The 22,147-nt window shown below is 35.3% G+C and overlaps 2 protein-coding genes across 2 annotated transcripts; both read right to left on the bottom strand.

Annotated features, from left to right (window-relative positions):
• Positions 1 to 14,651: 14,651 nt before the first annotated feature.
• Positions 14,652 to 16,444, bottom strand: LOC100254257 (wall-associated receptor kinase-like 22). The gene is made up of 3 exons (XM_059740443.1): positions 16,436 to 16,444; positions 16,115 to 16,250; positions 14,652 to 16,039 (listed from the first exon to the last, which is right to left on the bottom strand). Exons 1-3 carry the CDS (start codon positions 16,442 to 16,444, stop codon positions 14,844 to 14,846), a joined length of 1,341 nt encoding a protein of 446 aa, XP_059596426.1. The 3' UTR covers positions 14,652 to 14,843.
• A 1,838-nt stretch (positions 16,445 to 18,282) lies between these two features.
• On the bottom strand, positions 18,283 to 19,202 carry LOC104880572 (wall-associated receptor kinase 3-like). The gene has a single exon (XM_010657535.3). It carries the CDS (start codon positions 19,081 to 19,083, stop codon positions 18,283 to 18,285), a length of 801 nt encoding a protein of 266 aa, XP_010655837.2. The 5' UTR covers positions 19,084 to 19,202.
• Positions 19,203 to 22,147: the final 2,945 nt, after the last annotated feature.

The raw sequence follows: 22,147 nt of genomic DNA, 5'->3' as shown, positions 1-22,147 counted from the left end.
TTTTTATTTTATTTCCCATTTTTCAAATAAAATAAAATAAGAGGTGACTCCAAATTTTCCAAAACTAATTTTTCACCAACCAAAAGCAAGTCTCACCAATGAGAGGGGATGCACATGAAAAATGCAGGCCCACAATTGTGAATTCTATCTTTAATCTAGTTGAACCCATCATTCACTTGAAAATGGTTAGAAAGATTCTAAGATCTCTTCTAGAGATATTTAGAGAAAAGATCACCACCATTGAAAAGTCCAAGGATGTGGATTCCTTGAAAGTAGATGAACTTGTAGATTCCCTCCAAACCTTTGAATGACTCTTGGATCACCTACGAAATCAATGGGCATTTCCTTGAATGCCATTAAAGAGAAGTCCTTAGGTTTCGAAGGTGAGAGTGATAAAAAAAATGTTGGATGGAGAAGTCACTAGATTTGCTATGAAATTTAAGAAGTATATGAAGTTTAGGAGATATAAGAATAAGTCTAAATAAAAAAAATGGAACAATCCAATGGGAAAATCAAGTGGAAAAAGACAAAAAGGAAATATAGACATGTCAAAAAGGAGTTTGAGATTGAGTGCTTCAAATGTAGGGGAAAGGGGCACTATGCCACCGAATGTCCCTCAAAGAAAAAAAGAAAGAAGGTCATGCAAGTCACTTAAAGTGACATGGAATTATGTTAATCAAGTGAAAACAAATCCAATGGCAGCAAGGAATGCCCTAACTTTACAACCTTTCTGGCAAGTGTCATTGAGAAACTACTTAAGAAAGAGGTTCTAAGTGACTTTTGCAAGTCAAGTGACTTCGATGATGATGAAATGAGTTTTGACCTTGTATATGAGACTTTATACAAGGAGTGCTTGAGTTTCAAATAGAAACAAGTTGAGTTGAAGGCTTCTAAAAAGAGTTTAATTAATGAAGTTAAGACTCTAAAGGGAGAAAAAAAAAAGTCTTTGCCTAATAAAATTGCCTTTCTTGAGAGTGAACAATTTGACATGAAGAAAATGTGTGATGAATTGAAGAGTGAAAATTAAGTGTTTAAAAATGAGTTGAGTCTTAGGAAAGAAGAGTCACATCCTAGCTCTAAAAGACTTAGTGATTTGATCAATTCAATGAGGAAATCATTTGATAAAAGAGGCTTAGGTTTTGTTGATAAAGCTACCACTCAAAGTAGTGATAAAAAAAACTTTGTCAAGCCTTGTGAAGGAGTGCTCCCTAAGAAAACTCTTTCTAAACTGAAACTTCATTGCACTCATTACACTAAAATAGGACACACAGTTGATAGATGTTATGCTAGAATGTTTAAGAGTTTTCAACGAAAGTTGACGAACCTTATAAATGAATCATTTACCTTGAGAAATCAGTTGTTGCAAGGTGGCAAGAGAGTGTTCAAGAGGGATTCAAATGTCCCATATCATAGTGGTTTTCAAGGAAGCACTTCTAATGGAATGACCAAAATCATAAGTGTCAAACAAATATATATGAAAAAGAATGAACTTAATTGCCTTGTTGTTCACACTACACTTAGAGCTAGTGAGTCACACTCATGGTACTTTAATAGTAGTTGTTCACATCATATGATAGATAATAGATCATTCTTCACTAATTTCACTGAATTTGATAGATGAAATGTGACATTTGGTGATAGTAATGTTGCTTGTGTGAAAGAGAAAGGCACAATTTCTGCTCTCGGCATCCCTAACATTGAAGGGGACTTGTATGTGGAATGATTGAAAGCTAACTTGATTAGAATTAGTCAAATATGTGACAAGAAGTTCAATGTTCAATTTTCACAAAATTTACGTAACACGTTTGATTTTAATGGAAATTGTGCGATCATTGGATTGAGAACTTTAGATAATCGCTATGTTGTTAGTCAAGAATCTTTTTCATCCTCTTCTCTTGTGTGTCGTAGCTCAAAAATTGAATTGATTGATTTGTGGCATCGTAAGTTGGGTGATTTGAACTATTGTGACTTGATAAAGGTTGCTAACAATGAAGTCATGAAAAAGATTCCTAAGTTTAGAAAATTCTCCAATCCTATTTGTGGTACTTGTCAAAAGGAAAAATAAATGAGAAGTACCCATAGGAGAGTTGATGAAATTTTGACCTATAAAACTTTAGAACTCTTACACATGGACCTCATGGCACTAATGAGAACTGAGAGTTTAGGTGGCAAGAAATACATTTTGGTACCTATTTGTGGTACTTGTCAAAAGGGAAAACAAAGGAGAAGTACCCATTGTAGACCCTCTATTTTGTCCTACTAGCACATGTTCTATTACGTGTCCATTTGATACTTTACAATAATTCTCTGATGACCCATTGGGCACCATTTTAGGCCCACTTTTGCACCCTAGGCCCATTTAGATGCACTTGGCCCATTAGGTACACTCCTAGGTCACTTGACACATTTCTAATCACCCTACATCACTTAGGTCACTTAGACACTTTTTGGCCTAGGTCACTTAGATGTTTTTTTTGGGTTTAATTCCCTAAGATTAATTTCTTGATTGCTTGATTTTTTTTAGATTAGGTGAGTATTTGGCTTGAATTTTTTTTGATGACTTCAGACGAATTTTCGATTTATAATTGTGTCAATTTGATATTTTGGTTGTTTGTTTCTTTTTATTTATTTATTTATTTATTTTTATTTTTAAAATTTAATTCCTTATTGTGTTTTAGTTTAATATTTAGATTATTAATTATATGCATTTGGTATTTATTTATTTTTCTTATTTTATTTCTTTATTTATCTATTTAATTTATTTTCAGAGAATTGCATGTGATTGGTGATCTTATTATTATTATTATTTATTTATTATTATTATCATTATTGCATGAATTAATCCTTAGATTTTTCTCGTATATGCATGTATTGATATTTTCTATTTTTGTTTCCAATTAGCATGATTTTTTTATTTATTATTATTATAAGGTTTTTTTTGTAGTTACTTATTTATTTATTTTGCATGGGAGTTTGGTAACTCCCAAAAGATGCAAGACGAGGGATGCCACGTTTCAAAAAAAAAAAAAAAAAAAAAGAACAAAAGGGGGTTGGTGATGTAAAAGGGGTTTTATGGGGAAGAGACAGGTAAGTTGATCTTGGGAAGAGGATAGTTTTTTTTTAAAAGAGTGTCTACAGAGTGGGGAATAGAGTTTTTTTAAAGAAGTTGAGGATTTTGAGAAGGAGATGAAGAGATCGGCAAAGATGAGAGGTTTTTAAGAACGATGTGAGGAGTCTAGAGGAGGAGGAGGTTTTTCTGAGAGTCTGCAGGAAAAGAAGAGGTCTGGAGTAGAGGTTTGGAGAAGAGAAAAAAAAAAAAAAAAAAAAAAAACGAAGAGGTCTTCTAAAAAATGGAGGTAGAGAAATTCTGGTAAAGAGGGCTGGTCATTTTATCAACTGTAGGAGGGAAGCATATTCAGCGCTTTATTACCTGCTACTAAGGTACACTCTCACTCTCACTTCGTTTATCATTTCGTCATCATGACTTATTTTTGAACTATGATCATTTTGGTATCCATTGATCTTCTAGTTAATTTCCATGTCTAGTTCACCTTATTTAGTAGAGACCCATTTTTTTAGGGGCTTAGAGGGGTGCTACAGTCTTTACCGTACCTTCCCAATAAGTAACCTGATCCCCGAACCCAGACTCAGGTTTTTCGCAGACAGCTTTTCCAAAAAATCAGGAGTCCATTTAGGGGTTTTATTCTTACTTGTTTTCCCCTTTAAAAATAAATAAGAGTAAGTGGCGACTCCAAGTCTTTTCTAAGAAACATATTTTTCACCAAATAAACGAAAAGCGAGTCTCGCCGATTGAGTTGGAATGCATCATTAAAAATGCGGGTTCCACAAATTGGCGACTCCACTGGGGATCAAACCCAGAATCTCTGGTTTCATAGAAGATCAAGCTCGAACTTAAGTTGAGGCAAATATGGCGTTTGATTAGTCGATTGATGGATACCTTCTCTTTGTGTTTTTCTATGATCGAGTGTTCATAGCACACTGAGAGTTTGATGTGATGATTTGCTATGCTTGACTATCATATTCATTTGGGACATTAACGTGTTGATGACATTGATTGTTTATCTTGTCTGTCTTAGCATAGTGACTTTGATCTTGCCATGATTGTTCTGTTCACCTCACATGTCTAGACTCATTGTTGTATATATTCTGATTGGATGTGTTGATTATCTCACTTGTATATTATCTTAATCATCTTTGAGCATGCTGTCTTTGTCACTATCCGTCTTGATTTTCTTATTCTCGTTTAGCTTGTATGTAGACATGAATGATGTATTTGCGCTTTGCTTGATTGCTTGTTGCATGACTACTCTTCTCCTGTGTGATTGCATGTTGCTTGTCTGTGTGGGTCGCACATATATCCCCTTACCTCCAACCCTCTGGTTTTGGTCATTTCCTTCCTTTCGGTTCTTACATTTGCAAGTGTGAGACCTTGTGTGTGTTTGTTTCTCTGACCGAGCTAGTGGTTAGGAGTAGGGTCTAGCGATGGGCTATATTGATGTTTGGGAGCATTCTGGAGAAAGCCGACACACTGATACTGATTGAAGTCCGATCTTTGAAGACATGTATAGCCCAGAGCTAGGTTTTATGGATATTTGTGTGACTAGTGTGTTTTTTTTTTTTTTTTTCTATTTTAGATTCATAGGATTTTCAGATGCACCCACACCACTCATTGTGCACTTTAGTTGACTACTGAGTGCTGAGAATTGTGAGAGCTTTCGCCATAGGAAACCCCCTGGGATGTTGAGGTAGTGCATGTGTGGAGGTGATGACCACCTTGCATGGAAGCGCCCCGTCTCTTCGGAGGCGTGCAGAGGGTTGCATACCGCTGGAGGGTATGATCGCTTCTGCTAGGGATCCTTTAACCCACCTTGTTATTTTTAGAGCCACCTTGTCCTTTTAGGTTAAGCTTAGGCCCTATTATGATTCTCTTCCTACACGTGGGTGCATCTGTGGTCCTTCAGAGCTGGGTTAGTAGTAATAGGTTTAGTTACCTTCGTAGTAGTCTCTTCTATATTCACTTAGAATTGGATATTAGTTTGAGTACTTCCAGGTTACCTTCCTGTATAGTTGATAGACATTCCTTGTAGAGTTTTCTTTACACCGTATCTTATCTAGTATTTCCACTATTGTAGGAGTATTGATACGTTCGATCTGGGTTCAGCTTCTTGGATTAGAGTTAGAGGGAGATTGATTAGAGTGTCAAACCAGTCAGATCAGACAGATATGGATTCGCAGGTGGTTATAGTTGATCAGTTTGTTGCTGCTATGGCTTCGATCCAGGAGGCCATAACTAGCCTTGGCTAGAAGATGGATGGGCAGCAGGCCCAACAGGTTCCAGTTCAGGAGAGTGTGTAGTATGATCCCACTATTCCGCTCCCTCTCCCGCCTAGTCAGATAGCTCCACAGGACACTCAGATGCCACCACCTCCCCCACTTGGTCAGACAGTTCCACAGCCTACACCATTTACTTTACAGAGTCAGACTGAGATTACCCCACCGCCTGCCATGGTGGTTGTTTCAACCTCGGAGGATACCCATGCACGCATGGACAGGCTTGAGTAGAAGATGAGACAGATGAGAGTATCAGATGGAGGTATGGGATGGGATGATTTTGATGGACTACCAGTGGCCAGTCTGCCGGCCAAGTTTAGGATGCTAGAGATCGAGTGATACACAGGGATTGGATGTCCGCGCATTCATTTGAGACTATATAGTACTGTTATGAGGGCCCACGGCTTGGATGAGGCTCAGATGATTATGCTATTCCCCATGTCCTTGAGCGGGGCGGCCCAACGTTGGTTTGCTTCTTTAGATGTATCACGTCGTCGTACATGGGATGATTTAGCCTAGGAGTTTCTGCGACAGTTTGCATTTAACATTGTCATAGATGTCTCACGGAGGGAGTTAGAGGCCTTGAGGCAGAGGCCGGATGAGACAATCACATCATTCATCTCCCGTTGGAGAGAGAAGATTTCCTAAATCATTGATAGGTCGTTTGAGAGGGATCGGATCAGCATGATTATGAAGAGCTTGCAGCCTCGATTTGCTAGACATTTGATGGGGTTCCCACACGTGGACTTTGGATCTTTGGTGCAGGCATTATATGGTATTGAGGAGGGTATTGCTAGAGGTTTGTGGCCTAATTCTTCCCATTCAGACTCGAAAGGGAAGAAACCCGCTATTGGACAGAGACCAGGGGACGTCAGCGCCATTAGTGCCGTCAGACCGAGGCCCCCCAGATATTATTAGACAGTTGGACAGACTTCTGGAGTTTATTATCCGCCATCACCCCATGTGCAGTATAGGTCACCTGTTCCTTTTAGACCTATGTCTCCCACATATCTACACTCAGCTCCACAGCCATTTTATGCTACTCAGACCACACAGAGGCCACCTGCTCATTATCCTCAGCCTAGGGCTCCATCTGCACCGAGACCGATGCTGCAGTTTTTCCAGTTGGGAATGCCTTTGAGTAGAGCTTTCCAGATGCTCATGGAGGGAGGATTGTTGACTGCACTAGCACCGAGACCACCACCTCAACCTTTGCCACCTCAGTTCAGGATGGACCTCCACTATGCTTACCATCAGGGTCCAGGACATGACACCGACCGCTGCTCTGCTCTAAGACATGCTATTCAGGACTTGATAGATCAGGGTCTGGTTAACTTGGGACAGCCAAGTGTGACCACGAACCCTTTACCTGCTCACACCACACATTCGGTGCCTCCGCCTACTAGTGGTATTCATCACATGGATTTTGTTCAGGACGATGTCATACACATGCTGAGTTGGGATGATGGATTGCCTGAGATGATTGTTCCAGACGATGGCTATGAGATTGTAGGAGCCACATCAGATTTTTCGATCCCTGCACCATTCAGTTTGATCCTGGATAGAGCACCGTTATAGTTGATTCCTTTTACACCATCATATGTCGGGCATAGGGACATGTTTGCTCTGTTTATTCTATGGCCTGAGGATGTTGATGTATAGGTTATGACCCGTAGTGGGAGGATAGCCCAGGCTGCACCTCCAGTTACCAGACCATTTGGTGGTACGGACTCTCGTGAGGAGGTCAAGAGGGAGGATGATGAGATATTGAGACAGTTGCAGAGTACCCAGGCTCGGATATCCATTTGGAGTTTGTTGGCTACTTCTAGCATCCATAGAGATGCACTTATTCGAGCTTTGAGTCAGATACGTGTTGAGACCTCTACTACTCCAGAGGGATTGATTCATATGATGACAGTTGATAGGGCCACTTGCATTGTGTTTTCTACTGATGATCTACCACCGGAGGGTTCTGATCATACTCGCCCTCTCTATATTACAGTTGTTTGTTCAGGCCATAGAGTCCCATCCGTCTTGTAATGGATATGGTTTTTTGATATAAGAGATGAAGTTTTAGCAAGAGAAGGAGATGTTTGATCTGTTGAATTGGTGGAAGAAACAAAATGTGATGAAAATGGAATTAAAGGTGAAGATTTCAATTGAGTTCTTGCTGCATGAGAACCTGTCGAGAGTTTTGTACCATTTGAAGAACTAGGTTGGGACAAGAATTGACTTGACCGTAATGAAGAATGATTAGTAGACTGAATGGAAATATAAAACAAAGAAACAATGACTACTTGATTTATAGGATGAGACTCATTTGTATGTAGGAAATTAGTTCTAAAAGGAAACTCATTCCCATTAAACTTCACATGTCTTGACAAAAAAATCCTCTCATTTGAATTTAAACATTTATAACCTTTATGTGATTTATTGTATCATAAAAACACACACTTTAATGAATGAAAGTGAAATTTATGGTTTTGATAAGATATCGAGCATGGAAAACAACTACAATCAAAGGTTTTAAGAAAATGGTAATCAGGTTTCTTTTTATAGAGTTTTTACAATGGTGAAAGACTAAGAAGACCCTGTGTAGGCAATCCATTTATTAGAAAAACAACAATGTGAAAAAATTCCCACCAATATTTCAAGGGCATTCCAACTTGAGCTAACAAAGTTAAATCGATTTTTTATCAATACTATGCTGGTGCTTTTTTTCAGCTCTTCCATTTTGTTCATGCATGCGAGGACATGGATGTTGAAAAAGAATGCCAAATAAATTTAGCAGGGGAACAAAAGATCTATATTCTCTTCTTGAATCACTTTGAAATGTTTAAATCTTTGTTTCAAATCTATTTTCTACACAACTTTTGAACTGAATGGAAACATTTTTAGCTTTGGATTTATATTTAAGAGGATAGATCCATGTGAATTGAGTATAATCATCAAGAAAGTGAATGTAATATTTATACCCCAAATATCAAAATAAATCAAATCTAATGGTGCTTTGGAGTGTGTTTCAGCCTACTTGAAAGGAAGAGCATGAGTTTTACCAAATTGACAAGCATCACAAAAATATGGCTTTTCATTCATTGAATATTTTTCATTACAGTTTTTGAGATTTTGATGCAAGACTTTGACAAATGGATGGCCAAGTCTCTTGTGGCAAGCATCTTGAACTAAAGCATTACTTAAGACACCACTACTTGATTGAAAACAAGAAGACACTGAAGTTGAACAAACATTAAGTAAACAAAGTTTGTCAATAAAATGAATTGGGCATGATGCTGGACTATTGAAATTTGAGAGGATATATGATTCAAGGAATGAGTAGGTAGCTCCAAATTGTACAATCCATCTCTAAGCTTCCTTTATAATAAATTATCCATGTTGCCTTGTCCTTAGCATAACAAACATTAGAATGAAATTCAAGACAAACATCATTATCTACTGTTAGTTTTGACACAATAGATTTTTTATAGTTGTTGGAACATGAAATATATTTTTTAGAGACAATGAGGGAATATTATGAACAATGGATGTAAATGAGAGTGTCCAATATGAGTTATATCTAGTTGATCACCATTACCAATATTGAGAGTTTCCTTACCATGATACTCAACCCTTTGATTCAAATTATTGAAGTCTCCTATCACATGATTTGAAGCTCCACTATCATCGTACCAATTTGGATTTGAAACTGTTCAGGGGAAGCAACAAAAGCTCATGGTTATTTAGTAACAAAAGCTGATGGTTGTGCCTTGCTCTGATTCGGAGTTGTTCTTATATAATTTTAATTGAATTGATAGTAACAAATTACGGTTGAGTGGCCATATTTATTGCAAACTTGATAGATTGGTTTTGAGTTGTTGTTGCATCCTCCTCTGCCTCTAAAATGACCTCATCTTCCATGAAGAATCCCTTGTTTTGGTGAATAATTTCCTTCTTATGTTGAGCTTCGACCATGAGGTCTATTGTTACTCTAATTTCTAGAGTTTTTAAAAGAAAAATTTATAGATGGTTGATTTAGACTGGTATTGTTTACCAAGGTATTTAGTTGCTCTAATCTACTATCATAACTCAACAAAATTTCTTGTAACTTTGTCATAAGATAATTTTTTTTGCATTGATTTGAAACACAATGAGTGTATTTAGAATCAAGTTTGGCTAGAACATAAAATATAAGATTTTTCTTAGGAAAAGGTTCTCCTACCATGGCAAGACCATTAGAAAATGAGTTCATCTTATTTAGATATTCTTTAAAGGTCTAATTTACTTTATGAGTGGTTTGATTAGCAGTATGATTTGTTTAGATTTTAGCCTTAGACTATGAGCTAAATAATCTCTTAAGGCTTTTCTACACTTTAACTAAGGTTGTAAAACCCAATAGTTGAGAAGCTATGATTCAATCATGGAGCTATAAAGCTAGACTAAGAATAGTTGGTTGTTTATTATCCACTACTCATATTCTAAGTTAGGTTGAAGCCCAGAGTCAGGAAAGATAGTTGTTGTTGTTGGGAGAGGAATATATTCTAGTGGGCAAGGCTTTATGCCCAAGAGATAATCATTAAGTCTGTGACCTTGAATCATTGGTGTAATCATCATTTTTTAGAGAAGGAAATTGTGTCAATCCGAAAGAGCATGACTGACAATATTTCTGAATGGTATAATTGTGTTTCCAATCCCAATATTGCCTACTCGCTGCAATGTTGGATCTATCATCAATGATGAGGAAGTTGTTATAACAAGAGTGCTAGGATTTTTCATCTCCATCAATATTGAAAGAAGAAAGGCGTTTACCTTTGAGAAGACTCGATACCAAGTTGAGAAAATCACCCTACAATGAAAGTAAAGCAGATAATACATATATAAGAAAATCACCATAAAAATAGTAATTTAAAATGGGCATTTGGACACTTAAAAATTCTAAGATGCAAGGGAGACAAAGAATAATAGAAGACAAGGAATATTCTTGCTATTGCAGAATTTGTTAGTGAGGCTTGTGGATCATGTGAGAGTATTAGAGTGGAGAGAAGAATGAGACTTATGGTTATATTTTAATAGAAATGATGAGCTCCAACAAAATTCATTTTTTATAGCACTTGTATTTTGTGAATAAAATGTTTCAATAAACTTTAGTTTTAGGTTCTTTCTCAAACATTTCAACTTTGGGAATAGTTTGAGTCCTAGAGAGAACTTCTTTCCTAATTTGCCATTTTCTCTTGGATTTTTGTTTAATATCACTTTATGTTGAATGGAGAAATGAAATAAAAGAGAGTTTTCTATGCATTATGTTTGTCACCAGGAGACCAAGTAGACTATAACTCCCTACTAATTTAGTTCTTTAGCAAACTAGTAATTTTTTCTATGCCTCTAATTTTCTTAACAAACAAAGATGTTGAAACAAAGGAGTAAGGCATTTAGTCTTTGTAATAAAACGAAACAACCAATTTGCAACTAAGCCCCCTAATCCAATCATATGGAGTATAAAAATTGAGCTTCTTTTGTCATACCTCTCCATAACTAAATAACTAAATAACTAAATAACTAAATAAAACAATATGACTCACCATGGTCATACCTCTATAAATTAGTTCTCCAACATCTTATTTTGTCAATCTACTCCTCTCAGATTCAACCTCAATTTTTGAAATGGGTTGTGTTGACGGTTCATTTTCTGAATTTGCTAAACCACAAAAATATGGATTATCTAGTTAGTGCTTGTAAAAAAAAAAATGCTAGTATCACGAAACAAACTTACTTGAAATTCATATTAAAAAGATCTCTTATGTAAATGAATATAATATATGATGCTAAACTATAGATGGTTCAACTAAATTAATCTTGTTAGCAGATGAGCAATCTTTAGGATCAAATGCCAGCAAATGTTGCATCAAGCAAACAAACAATGGATTTATATTCAGAATTTTTTGTGAGAAAGGAATTAGTGTTTTTTTTTCGATGTTATTTAGATATCTTTTAGGCTTTTCATTCCCAATCTACAAGTATTGTAAAATCTTTAATAGTTTTCCTAATAGGAAAAATTGACTGATGGAAATTCAAAACAAAACCTTGCAATAAATTGAGGAGAATGGGTGCCAAGCAAATTGGTCATGAGATCCAATTGATAATTTTTAGTTCTAAAAACAATAATTTTTAGTTCTCCTTGATGTTTGTGTTTCTCTTTCAACTCTATTACTTTAAAAAAATTAGTTAGTCTCAGATTCATACCAAAAAGAAAAAAAAAAAAAAAAGACAAGTGAGGCGCCTCGATTTCAAGTTCCTAACTCAATAGAGACAATTATGATAAATAGAGTATCAAGATGAAGTCTTTTCTAATTGGTTCACAAGATGTATGATGAGTTATAGAAAAAGGATGAAAAGTCACAAGATGAAACCACTTAATCCCTAAATTGAAAAGATTTTTTGAAATACATAAAAAAGAGGGACAAAAAAGCTCTTAGCTTCATCATTAAGCAATAGATGAAGGTAACTTTTGAAAAGATTTAAGTGCGACCACCTTAAAGTAGCTTAAAAAATATTATAAAAGCCACAAAAAATAGTTTATATTTATTTTCAAACTCTTAAAAAGAGAATTTGAAAGTTTGAATATGAAAGAATTAAAATCAATCTTTGATTATTTTTCTAGAGTATTGACTATTGTGAACGTATTAAAAAGAAATGATGAAAGTTTGAATAGCATTTGTGTGATTGAAAAAAATACTTGATATTTAGATTTGAAGTTTAATTATATTATTATGTCCATTGAAGAATCTAAATTAAGATTTAAATTCTATGACTATTGATCAACTTATGGAATCATTGCAAGTTCATGAAGAGAGATTAAAAATGAAGAACCATGAAAAATTAGAACAAGTTCTTCAAAGAAAACTTATATTAAAAATATTATGAAGAAAACCTTAATGAAAGGAGTCCTAACAATCATGGACATTGTTAAGGCAATACAGGAAGAGGTGGTTTCAATTTATCAAACAATAAAAAATATAAAAAAAAAAAATTCAAAACTCATATTCCTTAAGAAAGCATGGAATGTGATGCAACTCAACGTAAAACGAAAGGGGAAGGTATGATAAATAACAAATTCAATGTTATAATCCTAAAGACATATGCTTAGGAAACCTATGGTCGTAGTAATTCTTTTATTGGAACTTGACATAAGCTTTAGAGTATGTCAGTTGATCACACAATAGGAGAATCTAAGAATTAAGGATTGTAGCGGTAATTTTAGAAGATTGATAACATTTACTTGTTAGATTATAGACACCAATTCATGAGGAGCCTATATCTAGTGGATAGTAGGTCATGAACCCCAATACACTATAAGATACATAGAATACTATAGTGTAGTTGACACTTTGTAATGGGATGTTGAGTTAACTTTGGAATTAGATTATAAGGGAGCCAATATTTGCCTATAAGTTACAATGGTCCCTACTCAAGCTAGAGTTCCTTGATGACACGATTTATGAGGGTTGTTTGAGTTCATTGTTCACTTGTGTGCGTAAGAGTACTTTGGTAAATATGTAAGGTTTCATAAGTGAATGATACCTTTTTAATAGGCTAATTGATTAATTGGATTCATGAGAAAGAGAAAGAGAAAGAGCTTTAGTCATTAACCTTAGAGAAGATTCTACCCTTTTAGTGTTTAGAGTCAAGGAAGAGTCATTACTACGGAAGATTAGTGGATTCATGATATCTAACACCACTACCATGTCTTTAACACTTCTTTAGACTAACTAGATTAGATATGGGAACATATCTTAGGTAATTCACTAAACTCTACATCTTGAATGTTTTTTTTTTATATCTATTATGCTTCTGTTGATAGGATATAGAGGCCTAGAAAGAATAGCATGCACCATAACTAATCTAAGGACAGAAATGGAGTAATCAATGGGATTCCTTACAAGGTTTCCCATGGTGAGTACACAAGTTTGTATGGTTACACATTAGACAAGACTTATAATGAGTCATGACATTGGTTATCAATAGTCATGACTTCATCAAGTTACTATGTTGCATGCACTCTCAAGTTTAAGAGGATATTGAGATAGCACTAATGTTTTCAGTGACTTTGACCTATAAGTGAGACCCTTAAGTAGTCACATATTCCCTACGGATTACGTTAATTTTGATTAAGGCAAGTGACTATAGATATTCTTAACAAAGGCACAATGATATTTTATAAGATTGAGATGGTGTGTTTTATTTTATGATCCCAAGGAATTGTGATCATGAAATTTGTAGAGTATGTCAATTGATCACAAAATAGAAGCATATGAAGCTTAAGGATTGTAAAGGTAAACTTGAATGATTGATAGTTATTACCTTGCTAGATTATGAATACTAGTTCATGAGAAGCCTTCATATATACTATGGATACTAATTAAAGACCTAATAAAATAATTAAGTTAGATTTAATTAATTTTATCTCAATGTAATATCATAGGTATTATAGTACAATGAGATCTTTTTAGGTAGAATGTTAAGTCAACTTAGAATTGGATTATAAGGGAAATACTATTTTCCTATAGTTCCTAGTGGTCCTTGCTTAAGCTCAAAGCCTTTGTTAGCATAAATATTTTGAGGGAAATTGGGTTTAATTAGTCATGTGTGCATAAGGTTTTTTCTTTTTTTGTAAAACAATGTAAGGTTGCACATGACCTTATGATTTTTTATTTTTGGTTTTTTGGATTATGCTAATTAAGAAATTGAATCCCATTAAGGTGAATAAATTAATTAAGACCTAGCTAGTGGTTAGATTAAGTAACCCAAACCCATGGTGGACATAAGTCACTTTAGCCCATAAGATTATTGATATAAACCCACATAGTTCAAGGTTATTGTGGACCGTATTTTTCAAGTGTCTTCACTTGACGATGAGAATTCCTTTTATTTGTGAAAAACTTATTTCGAAAATAAGTTGGAGTTGTCACTTATTTTTGCTCAAGATACTTTCATTTATATTTTCTAAAAAAAAATCCCTTTGTAGCCTTTTCTATAACTTCCTATGCATCTTTTGAACCAATCATAACCTTCATCTTAATACTCCAATTATTGTCATTGTCTTCGTTGAGATGGAGGACTTGAAATGGATATATTCCAGTTGTCATTTTTTATTTGGGTTCGATACCAATTTGTTAGAGTAAGAGGATTAAAATATAAATAAAAATAATTACATAGAGGAAAACACAAATTGAGGAGAAATTTCTTATTTATATATACTCACTAACAAAATAGAAACTCATAATAACAAAATATAGAAACCTTCTAGAACCTACTCCACAAATATAGAAACTAAAGCAACCCATTAAAAATAAAATATTCTTCTTAACTTTTAGTGACTAAATCTAATTATAATTTTACAACCTTTGTAAATAAAGTTTAACCTTCCAACATCTGACCCATATCAGTTGCAAAAACCACCTAATATTCAACTGAAGCTTCAAGCTGCCATACTGTATTCCTTACGAAAACAAGACCTCAATATCTTGAACGATCTCTTCTGTAGCTGGACCAAATGTGTAGGAATGGGATCTTTCACTTACCGTGCAGTCGTCCTGGCATGTTTGCTGTTGTGAAAAATCCTCTTGAATCATTGACTTCTGACAAGAAAACTGCTCCTGAAATCTGCCCAATTGTTGGAGGTCTATTTCAACTTGTTTCATGGTTGGCCTTTTTTTCCCATTCAACTTTAGGCATCTCTTAGTAAGCTTTGCAACAGCAAAAATATCATCCTTCTGTCCTTCATTTACAACTTGGTTATCAAGAATATCAAACAGATGATTTTGTTTCATTGCTGATCTAAAATGACTTGCTAGACCTTGTTCAAATCTATCAAAGGAAATCGCTTTTTCTCCTGTCAGAAGTTCAGCAAGGACTACACCAAAGGCATAAACATCACTTTTATCAGTCAATTGACCTGAATGAAAATAATCAGGATCCAAGTAACCAAATGTCCCTTGTACCAATGCAGTTAAATGAGTTTTGTCAAGGGGTATTGACCTTGAGAGTCCAAAGTCAGAAAGTACAGCCCGGAGGTTTTCATCCAACAATATGTTGCTAGACTTGATATCTCTATGACAGATGGCTGTAGAAGCATGCGAGTGCAAATAAGCAAGGGCTCCAGCAATTTCACTTGCAATTCGCAGCCGATTTTTCCAAGATATTCTATGTACATGACCCTCATCATGAAGATGGTGGGAGAGGGGGCCATTAGAGACATATTCATAAACCAGCAAAGGTACTTCAGTCTCCAGACAACAACCTAATAGTTTTACTATGTGCCTATGGTTGATCTGTGAAAGAATCAAAACTTCATTAATGAACTGGTCTAACTGCTTCTCATCAACCGTATTGGATTTCTTAATGGCTACAATGCTTCCATCTGATAACATACCTTTGTATACTGTGCCGAGGCCTCCCTTACCAATGATTCGACTTAAATTGAAACCATCTGTTGCTTTCTCCAACTCTTCTACCGAATAGAGTTTTGTTTTTTCTACACTTTCCTTGCTAGAAGAAATTTGCTGTTGCAATAGCAGACCTCCATTCTTCTTGAAGAACTTCTGTTTTATTTTCTTTTTCTCTCTTTTCTCAAGTCCTCGGTATAACCTTAAGCTTGTAGCAATTAGGATAAAGGGAACAACAGTAATCCCCACACCTACATCAGACACAAAAGTTAGTGTAGAGAAGGGGATTCGAGTGCTAGGTGTTGGAGAATGGTAAAGTTTTATACCTAGAGAAAGTACCAATGATAGCAAATGTGGATGCTTGCCACGTATGCACCCAGTTCCATCTTTCTTGCCATCTCCATGATAATCAGTTGGGCAAGTGCACGAGTAACTGCCAGGGACATTAGTGCAAAGAGCTATCTTGAGACAAAAAGTTTCGTCTGGGTCGTTGCACTCATTAATATCTTTTGAGAACACAAAAGAAAAAAAATATATATTAGTGAGAATTTAGGAAATTCATAAGCTAAAATTCTAACTCTTAATTTATCCTGAGGGGTTGCTTAGTCCTAAAATTCCTTAGGACACATCATTTTATAATAAATTACAGTTGCCATGGCCTTATGACTTTTAGGTCTGATATGTAAAAAACTGATCAAAGGATAAGTCCTTTATTCATAACCAAAGAGCCATGGATAATTTTTAATTCCTTCTTTGCAGAGAACACAGAAGTATTTCCATGAAGCAAAAATTATCAACTGATTTTCTTATATATCACAGAAGCAAAGATTCAGAAGAAAAGAAAAGAAGGATCGCGATGTTCCCTCGTGGCAAGAAAAATAAATATAAAAAATGTTGAAAAGGAGATGAAACTGTACCTTGGCAGCCGTTTGCAAGGTAGGGGTTCCCTTGATAGCCTTTAGAGCAGTGACACTTATACCCCTGGCCCTGGATGGAGTTATGGCAGTACGTATTGATTACTACCCAAAAAGTGCTATTTTACACCTTTAATGCATTATGTTTTAAGCACTTTTGTGTAGTAGTTCTCCATCTTTAGTCCAATTGGCATGTTAAGGACCTAGAAATGTCTCCTAATCATATTTGTGGCTAGTTTTAATGTTTTGACAGCTTTTTGGATCGTTAAAACAAGTCAAGCAAAGGAGAAAACCAAAGAGAAGCAAAGTGAAGAAAAATCAAAATGTAGCAGCTGCAGTCTTCTTTCGCACTTTTGGAGCACTTCGCGAAGTCCAATTTTTACATGCTATATACCATTTTAAAGCTCTTGAAGTCAAGAATCCAACGCTTCAAACCGTGCACGATTTGGAGCTGAAATGAGGAAGATATGGCCTTCGGAAGCCAACTGCTCCAGCATATGCGAAAATTTCGCATTCCATAAGAGCATATGCGAAATTCGCATAACATTCGCATTTGGTTCGCATAACCCATGCGTGTTGCGAATTTTGCTCTGCCCTTTGCCGACTCCACTTTAGATATTTTCCTTTGTATTTTGTGATGTAATTTCCTTTATTATCCTTGTAACTAACGAATCATAAGCTTTGGCTTTTGTAAAGACTTTATAAGGGGTGGAAATCACCTCTTGAAAGATATAGAATACGTATTACGTTTTGACACTTAGAATTTTACAGAGCTCTCTCGTTCTCTTTTCTCTTTATTATTTTCTTTTTCTTGGAAGCCAAACAACCTCTAAGGATGTTTGCCCGGAGGATGAGAGGCTAAACTTTCGGTTTCTTGGAGTAGAGGAAGCTAGGTGAAAAGTCCAGATGAAATGGTGGAAAGCTCCCGTGCATTAAATTCAGGTAGTTGGAATTCATAAATGGCTTCTAAATCCAAAGTTTTGCTTTAAACCCCTTAGAATCACTTTGAATGACCAATACATGGTAAGCTTCAGGTCTTTATGGATGCTTATTGCTAGATTCATATTAGTCCATTAGTTATCATGTACGAGTCATTGGAAAGTGATTCAAGGTGAAGACCCATAGTGTCTTAAGCCATTAATGGACCTTGACTACCATTTCTATTGATCTTTTATGGATTAAATCTTCATTGTCAAACCTATACCGGTTCGAGAAATAACTATAGGTTAAATCCCCAATGCGAGGAGAAAAATCCGGAATTTTCCACTTTCTATTCTGAACTTGATCCTAGCAACCCTTAGCTCCGGGAGACTTTCTTTCTTCCATTTTTAATTAGTTTATGTTAGTTTAGTTTCAAACACTTTCAAAACAAATTTTATTTTCTTTTAAACTTTAAGTTTTTGATTAAGGAAATCATTAAATACAATTTCTAATTTTGAATACATCACTGGTAGAATGAAAACCCATCCCAGAGTTCGACCCTAGAGCCACTATACTATAGTAGCTTTACTACATTAGTATGAGGTCATAAGTTTTATAAATGTTTTTGATTAAATGACCCATTTGGAGTTACACGCGAATCACGTATTCTGGCCACACGCATAGTTTTTTCTTCTGATAGCCTCAGGGCAAGAGACGTCCCCAACTGACCAGTCAAGTACTGCTGGAACAAAATACAAATTCCTCTCTAAAAATTTACTAGAGAGGTTAAAATATTGACGTATGGAGAAGTTCCTCTCAGAAATGAAAGCAAGGCCACATGGTTGAGAGGTCCAGATTGGTGTGATCATGTTGATGCTACGCATCTTCAGATAAAACCGTGAAATATCTGTTTGGAGATAAGTCCTGCAGCAACCAATGCCAGAGCAAGCAGAAGAGGAAAAATCAGTAGCGATGTCTTCATCAGTATTACAAAGCGATGCACACCCAGTTGCGTTTGTTTTACTGTTGTCCTCAGTGATATAAGCAAATATGTCACACCCGATGGCTATGAACTCATTCTGGGTGTGTGAGTAACTGAAATGATGAGTTCTGTTATATGGTACATGTGATGAATTAGTCTTCCCTGATTGCTTATTAAAACAGCTATGGTGAACAATATCGTTGATGCGCAGATAGTCTTCTGATATCTGCAAAAGTTGAACTTCTTGGAGGAGAAGAGGACGAGGGGGATTGGAGGACATGTTGCATGTGATCTCAAAATTTCTATTCAGGTAACAACCTTTCCCCATGCCAAATGGATATGGAATGGTAATATTCCCACATTTCTCTGGGCACCCAGGCTTGGTCATAGATGCGCCTGCTTCCTGTGCTATAAATACGAAAGAGATGATGATTGTGATGAGATGAACTGATACTAGCACTTGCAGAAGCATCCTCATATCTGTTATATTGTAAATTGCACTTCTGAATTGCAGAGTTCTATTAATGAGTCTCTGATATGTGTCAAAAAAGGGAGTTGGATCCGACAAGCAAGGGCATCTCTTTATTAAAGAAGAAAGTGGGTCTGCAAAAAAGTTGATCAGTCACAAAGGGATGGTTTGGAGAGTATATATCACTGAATTTTAATAACTCAAAAATAAAATCCACTCAGCTCCAGATATATTTAGCACACCAACCTTAGTTTCAGCCAAAGAACTTCTCGAGATAGATTAGGAATTCAATAAGCTGACTCCTAAGAAAAATTTGTAAGATAATAAGTGTTATGCACTATAAAAACTGCAACTAGCTGCTCATTCTCAAGTTTTTTTAATTTCCCTGACTAAAATTCCTAGCAATGCCATTGACAAAGTCATTTAATCTGAGTTTAATTAATATCTATAACTTCAAAAAGTACATCCAAAAATCTTGAACAGTGTCATCATGCTAGCAATCACTGAAAATGGGCCAGTTTGGAGGAGTCCTAGAAAAGAAATTTTTGTATTTCAAACAAAATTTTATGTAGTAAGCTCATGGTCCTTTCAAAATTTGGTGCATTATTAATAGCCCTGAATATATTTTTTTTCAAGAACTAACAATTTATATTCCAGAGCATGGTCTGAGCTGCCAAGTCAAATTTGGATTAAACCTACGTTGGTTTTTTGGTTAATGATATGAGTTAGAGCATAGCTTCTCGACTCAAACCCAAGTTCAATTTTGGGGTTTCCATTTTGACCAAGAGCAGCTAGTATGGTCAAACTTTCCCAACTATAAACATGGGTCCAAGGGTCCAAGTGTTAAGCAAGTTGCAACAACAAACACTTTTAGGTATGTATGTGCTCTTTTTTGTTGTCTAAAATACGAAGTCTTTTTAAATAACAACTCTAGTGAAGAAAAACTAAATAGAGAAATCCTAGGCTTTTGTAGTACTTTGGGTATCACCCTCATGAACTAATCTATAAAAATTAGCAAAACTAGGTCAAAGTTGATTTCTTGTTACCTATACTCAAAAATAAAATATTTAGACGATTGGTTTTTGCAACTTGTACATAAATTATTAAAACAAAATTTAAATAAGTTTGCAAAATACTCAGAGGATTAATTGTAGTCTATCAATTCAAGATCAGGGGTTCCACAATCCAACTTTAGGAGTGAAACTTTAGAGTGAACAAGGGCATTACATTTATTAGGATCGTATAGCTTTTAGGATCTTATAGTCTTTAGCCTTTAGAGCAAGATTGACTTAAGTTCTATAACTCAAAGTTGCATCCGAACTCTAATTTACCATTAATTTTGATATCTAACTAGTATTAGATAAATTGAAATTAATTTAGGGTTTATGTTTCAACCTTTCAAACCTTACTACTCCTATAGATTTTTTGAAGATCATGTAACGAAAGAACTAATTGAGATAACTCAAGATCAAAATGTGCCAAGAATCTCTAACTTCTAGTATTGATCTAACATGGAGAGTTTCTAATTTTCACATTAATGTCATTATTAATTTCATTTGCCCATTGTTCCTCTGGTGGTTTCTAACCCTAGGTTTTCAAACTTCACACCTCAAGATGGTGTTAGCCTCTCAAGGAGGTGGTGTTGTTCACACAAACCATCAAGAAAGTTAAAATCAACATTCTTGAATTAAAAGAAACTAAAAATGATTATTATATTGCATAAACAAAGCAAATATTGAAGAGTCTTCAATGTTTTCTCTCTAAAAAATATAAAAACATACTATAGATAGCTCCATTAACCCTAAAGCAAATGAGTTTAGAGCATATCATCCAAAGATTTGAGTTTGATACACTTGGCCTTTTGATCCGCTTTATGCCAACTATGATAGGCATCTCTCTTTTCTTGCACAAATTATTCATTAGAGGTATTTGGAACTATGGCCAAATTTCTTTTCCAATCCACATAGTTTGGTTCAGTTAATTTATTATTAGTAAGAATAAGTTTGATAAGATTATATGACATAATTATTGTAACAAAAAGTAAACTATGCATTGGTTATTGAGCATTCACTATAAGGAAAATATAAATTAATTTAGCAAAATAGTATAGTTCTTAAGACTATATATCCTTTTGTTAGAATGAAGCCTACATTGGGTAGGTCATGATCGTATTACTAGGTAGAGACCTTGTCAAATTGATCTTCTTGCCTTATTTAACCTCAAGGCAAGCTCAACATACCTTTTATGTTTTAGTTTGGACTATGTAAGTGGGACCACGGTGGGTGATTCAATTAGTTCATATCCAAGATAAATATATAACCATTATTCTTGACATCAAATTTATCATGTGAAAAACACCATTGTTGGGGTGGTTGCTTCAACTACTAATAGGTAGCCTTATCCATATGGAAAGTTCATATCCCTTAATTCCTTAAACCTAACCCATCGTTGGAATGGTGATAGACCCAAATTAAGATGGACTTGATAATGGAGGTTGTGGACTTTGCTAAGGTCATCTCTCACTTATTCTTTTTGTAGGGAATTTGGATCACTCTATTCCCAAGCCCTAGATTAGTTAGGTACATTCAAAAACTTCCTAAGGCTATCTAGATCTTAGCAACAGAAGCATTCAAAACAAAAAAAGGATATAGATCTAAAGATTAGAAGTGCTTACCAAGATTTGGATGTTCTCAAATGCAATTCTTGTGGGGAAGAAGGTTGTCAAATGTGCGATAGTTGTCAAAATTTTTCTAAACCCACTTATCTTTCGCCTGATGGCTCCTCCTTAAAGTTAAGCACTCAAATGGTGGAGATCTAAAGGGTAGAATCTAAGATTCTTTCTTTGGAATGTAAAGAAGAATGACAAAAATCTAAAGCCCTAACCCTAAAGGGGTGTTTATAAGCTTCCCATTGAGCTTAAGTAACTTAAGATCACCTTAAGCTTAAGTAGCTTAAGTAGCTTAATTTAACCTAAAAAGGGTTTTAATTGATTAATTAAACCAATAGCGCTCCAATTAATCAATTAACTCAATCCAGATATATTGTTCACTTATTCCTGTGCAACTTTCCGTAT

Source organism: Vitis vinifera, chromosome 10 (genome assembly GCF_030704535.1).
Source record: "Vitis vinifera cultivar Pinot Noir 40024 chromosome 10, ASM3070453v1".
NCBI lineage: Eukaryota > Viridiplantae > Streptophyta > Magnoliopsida > Vitales > Vitaceae > Vitis > Vitis vinifera.
Note: the sequence above shows the minus strand (reverse complement) of the source record. Positions and strands in the feature narration are given on the sequence as shown.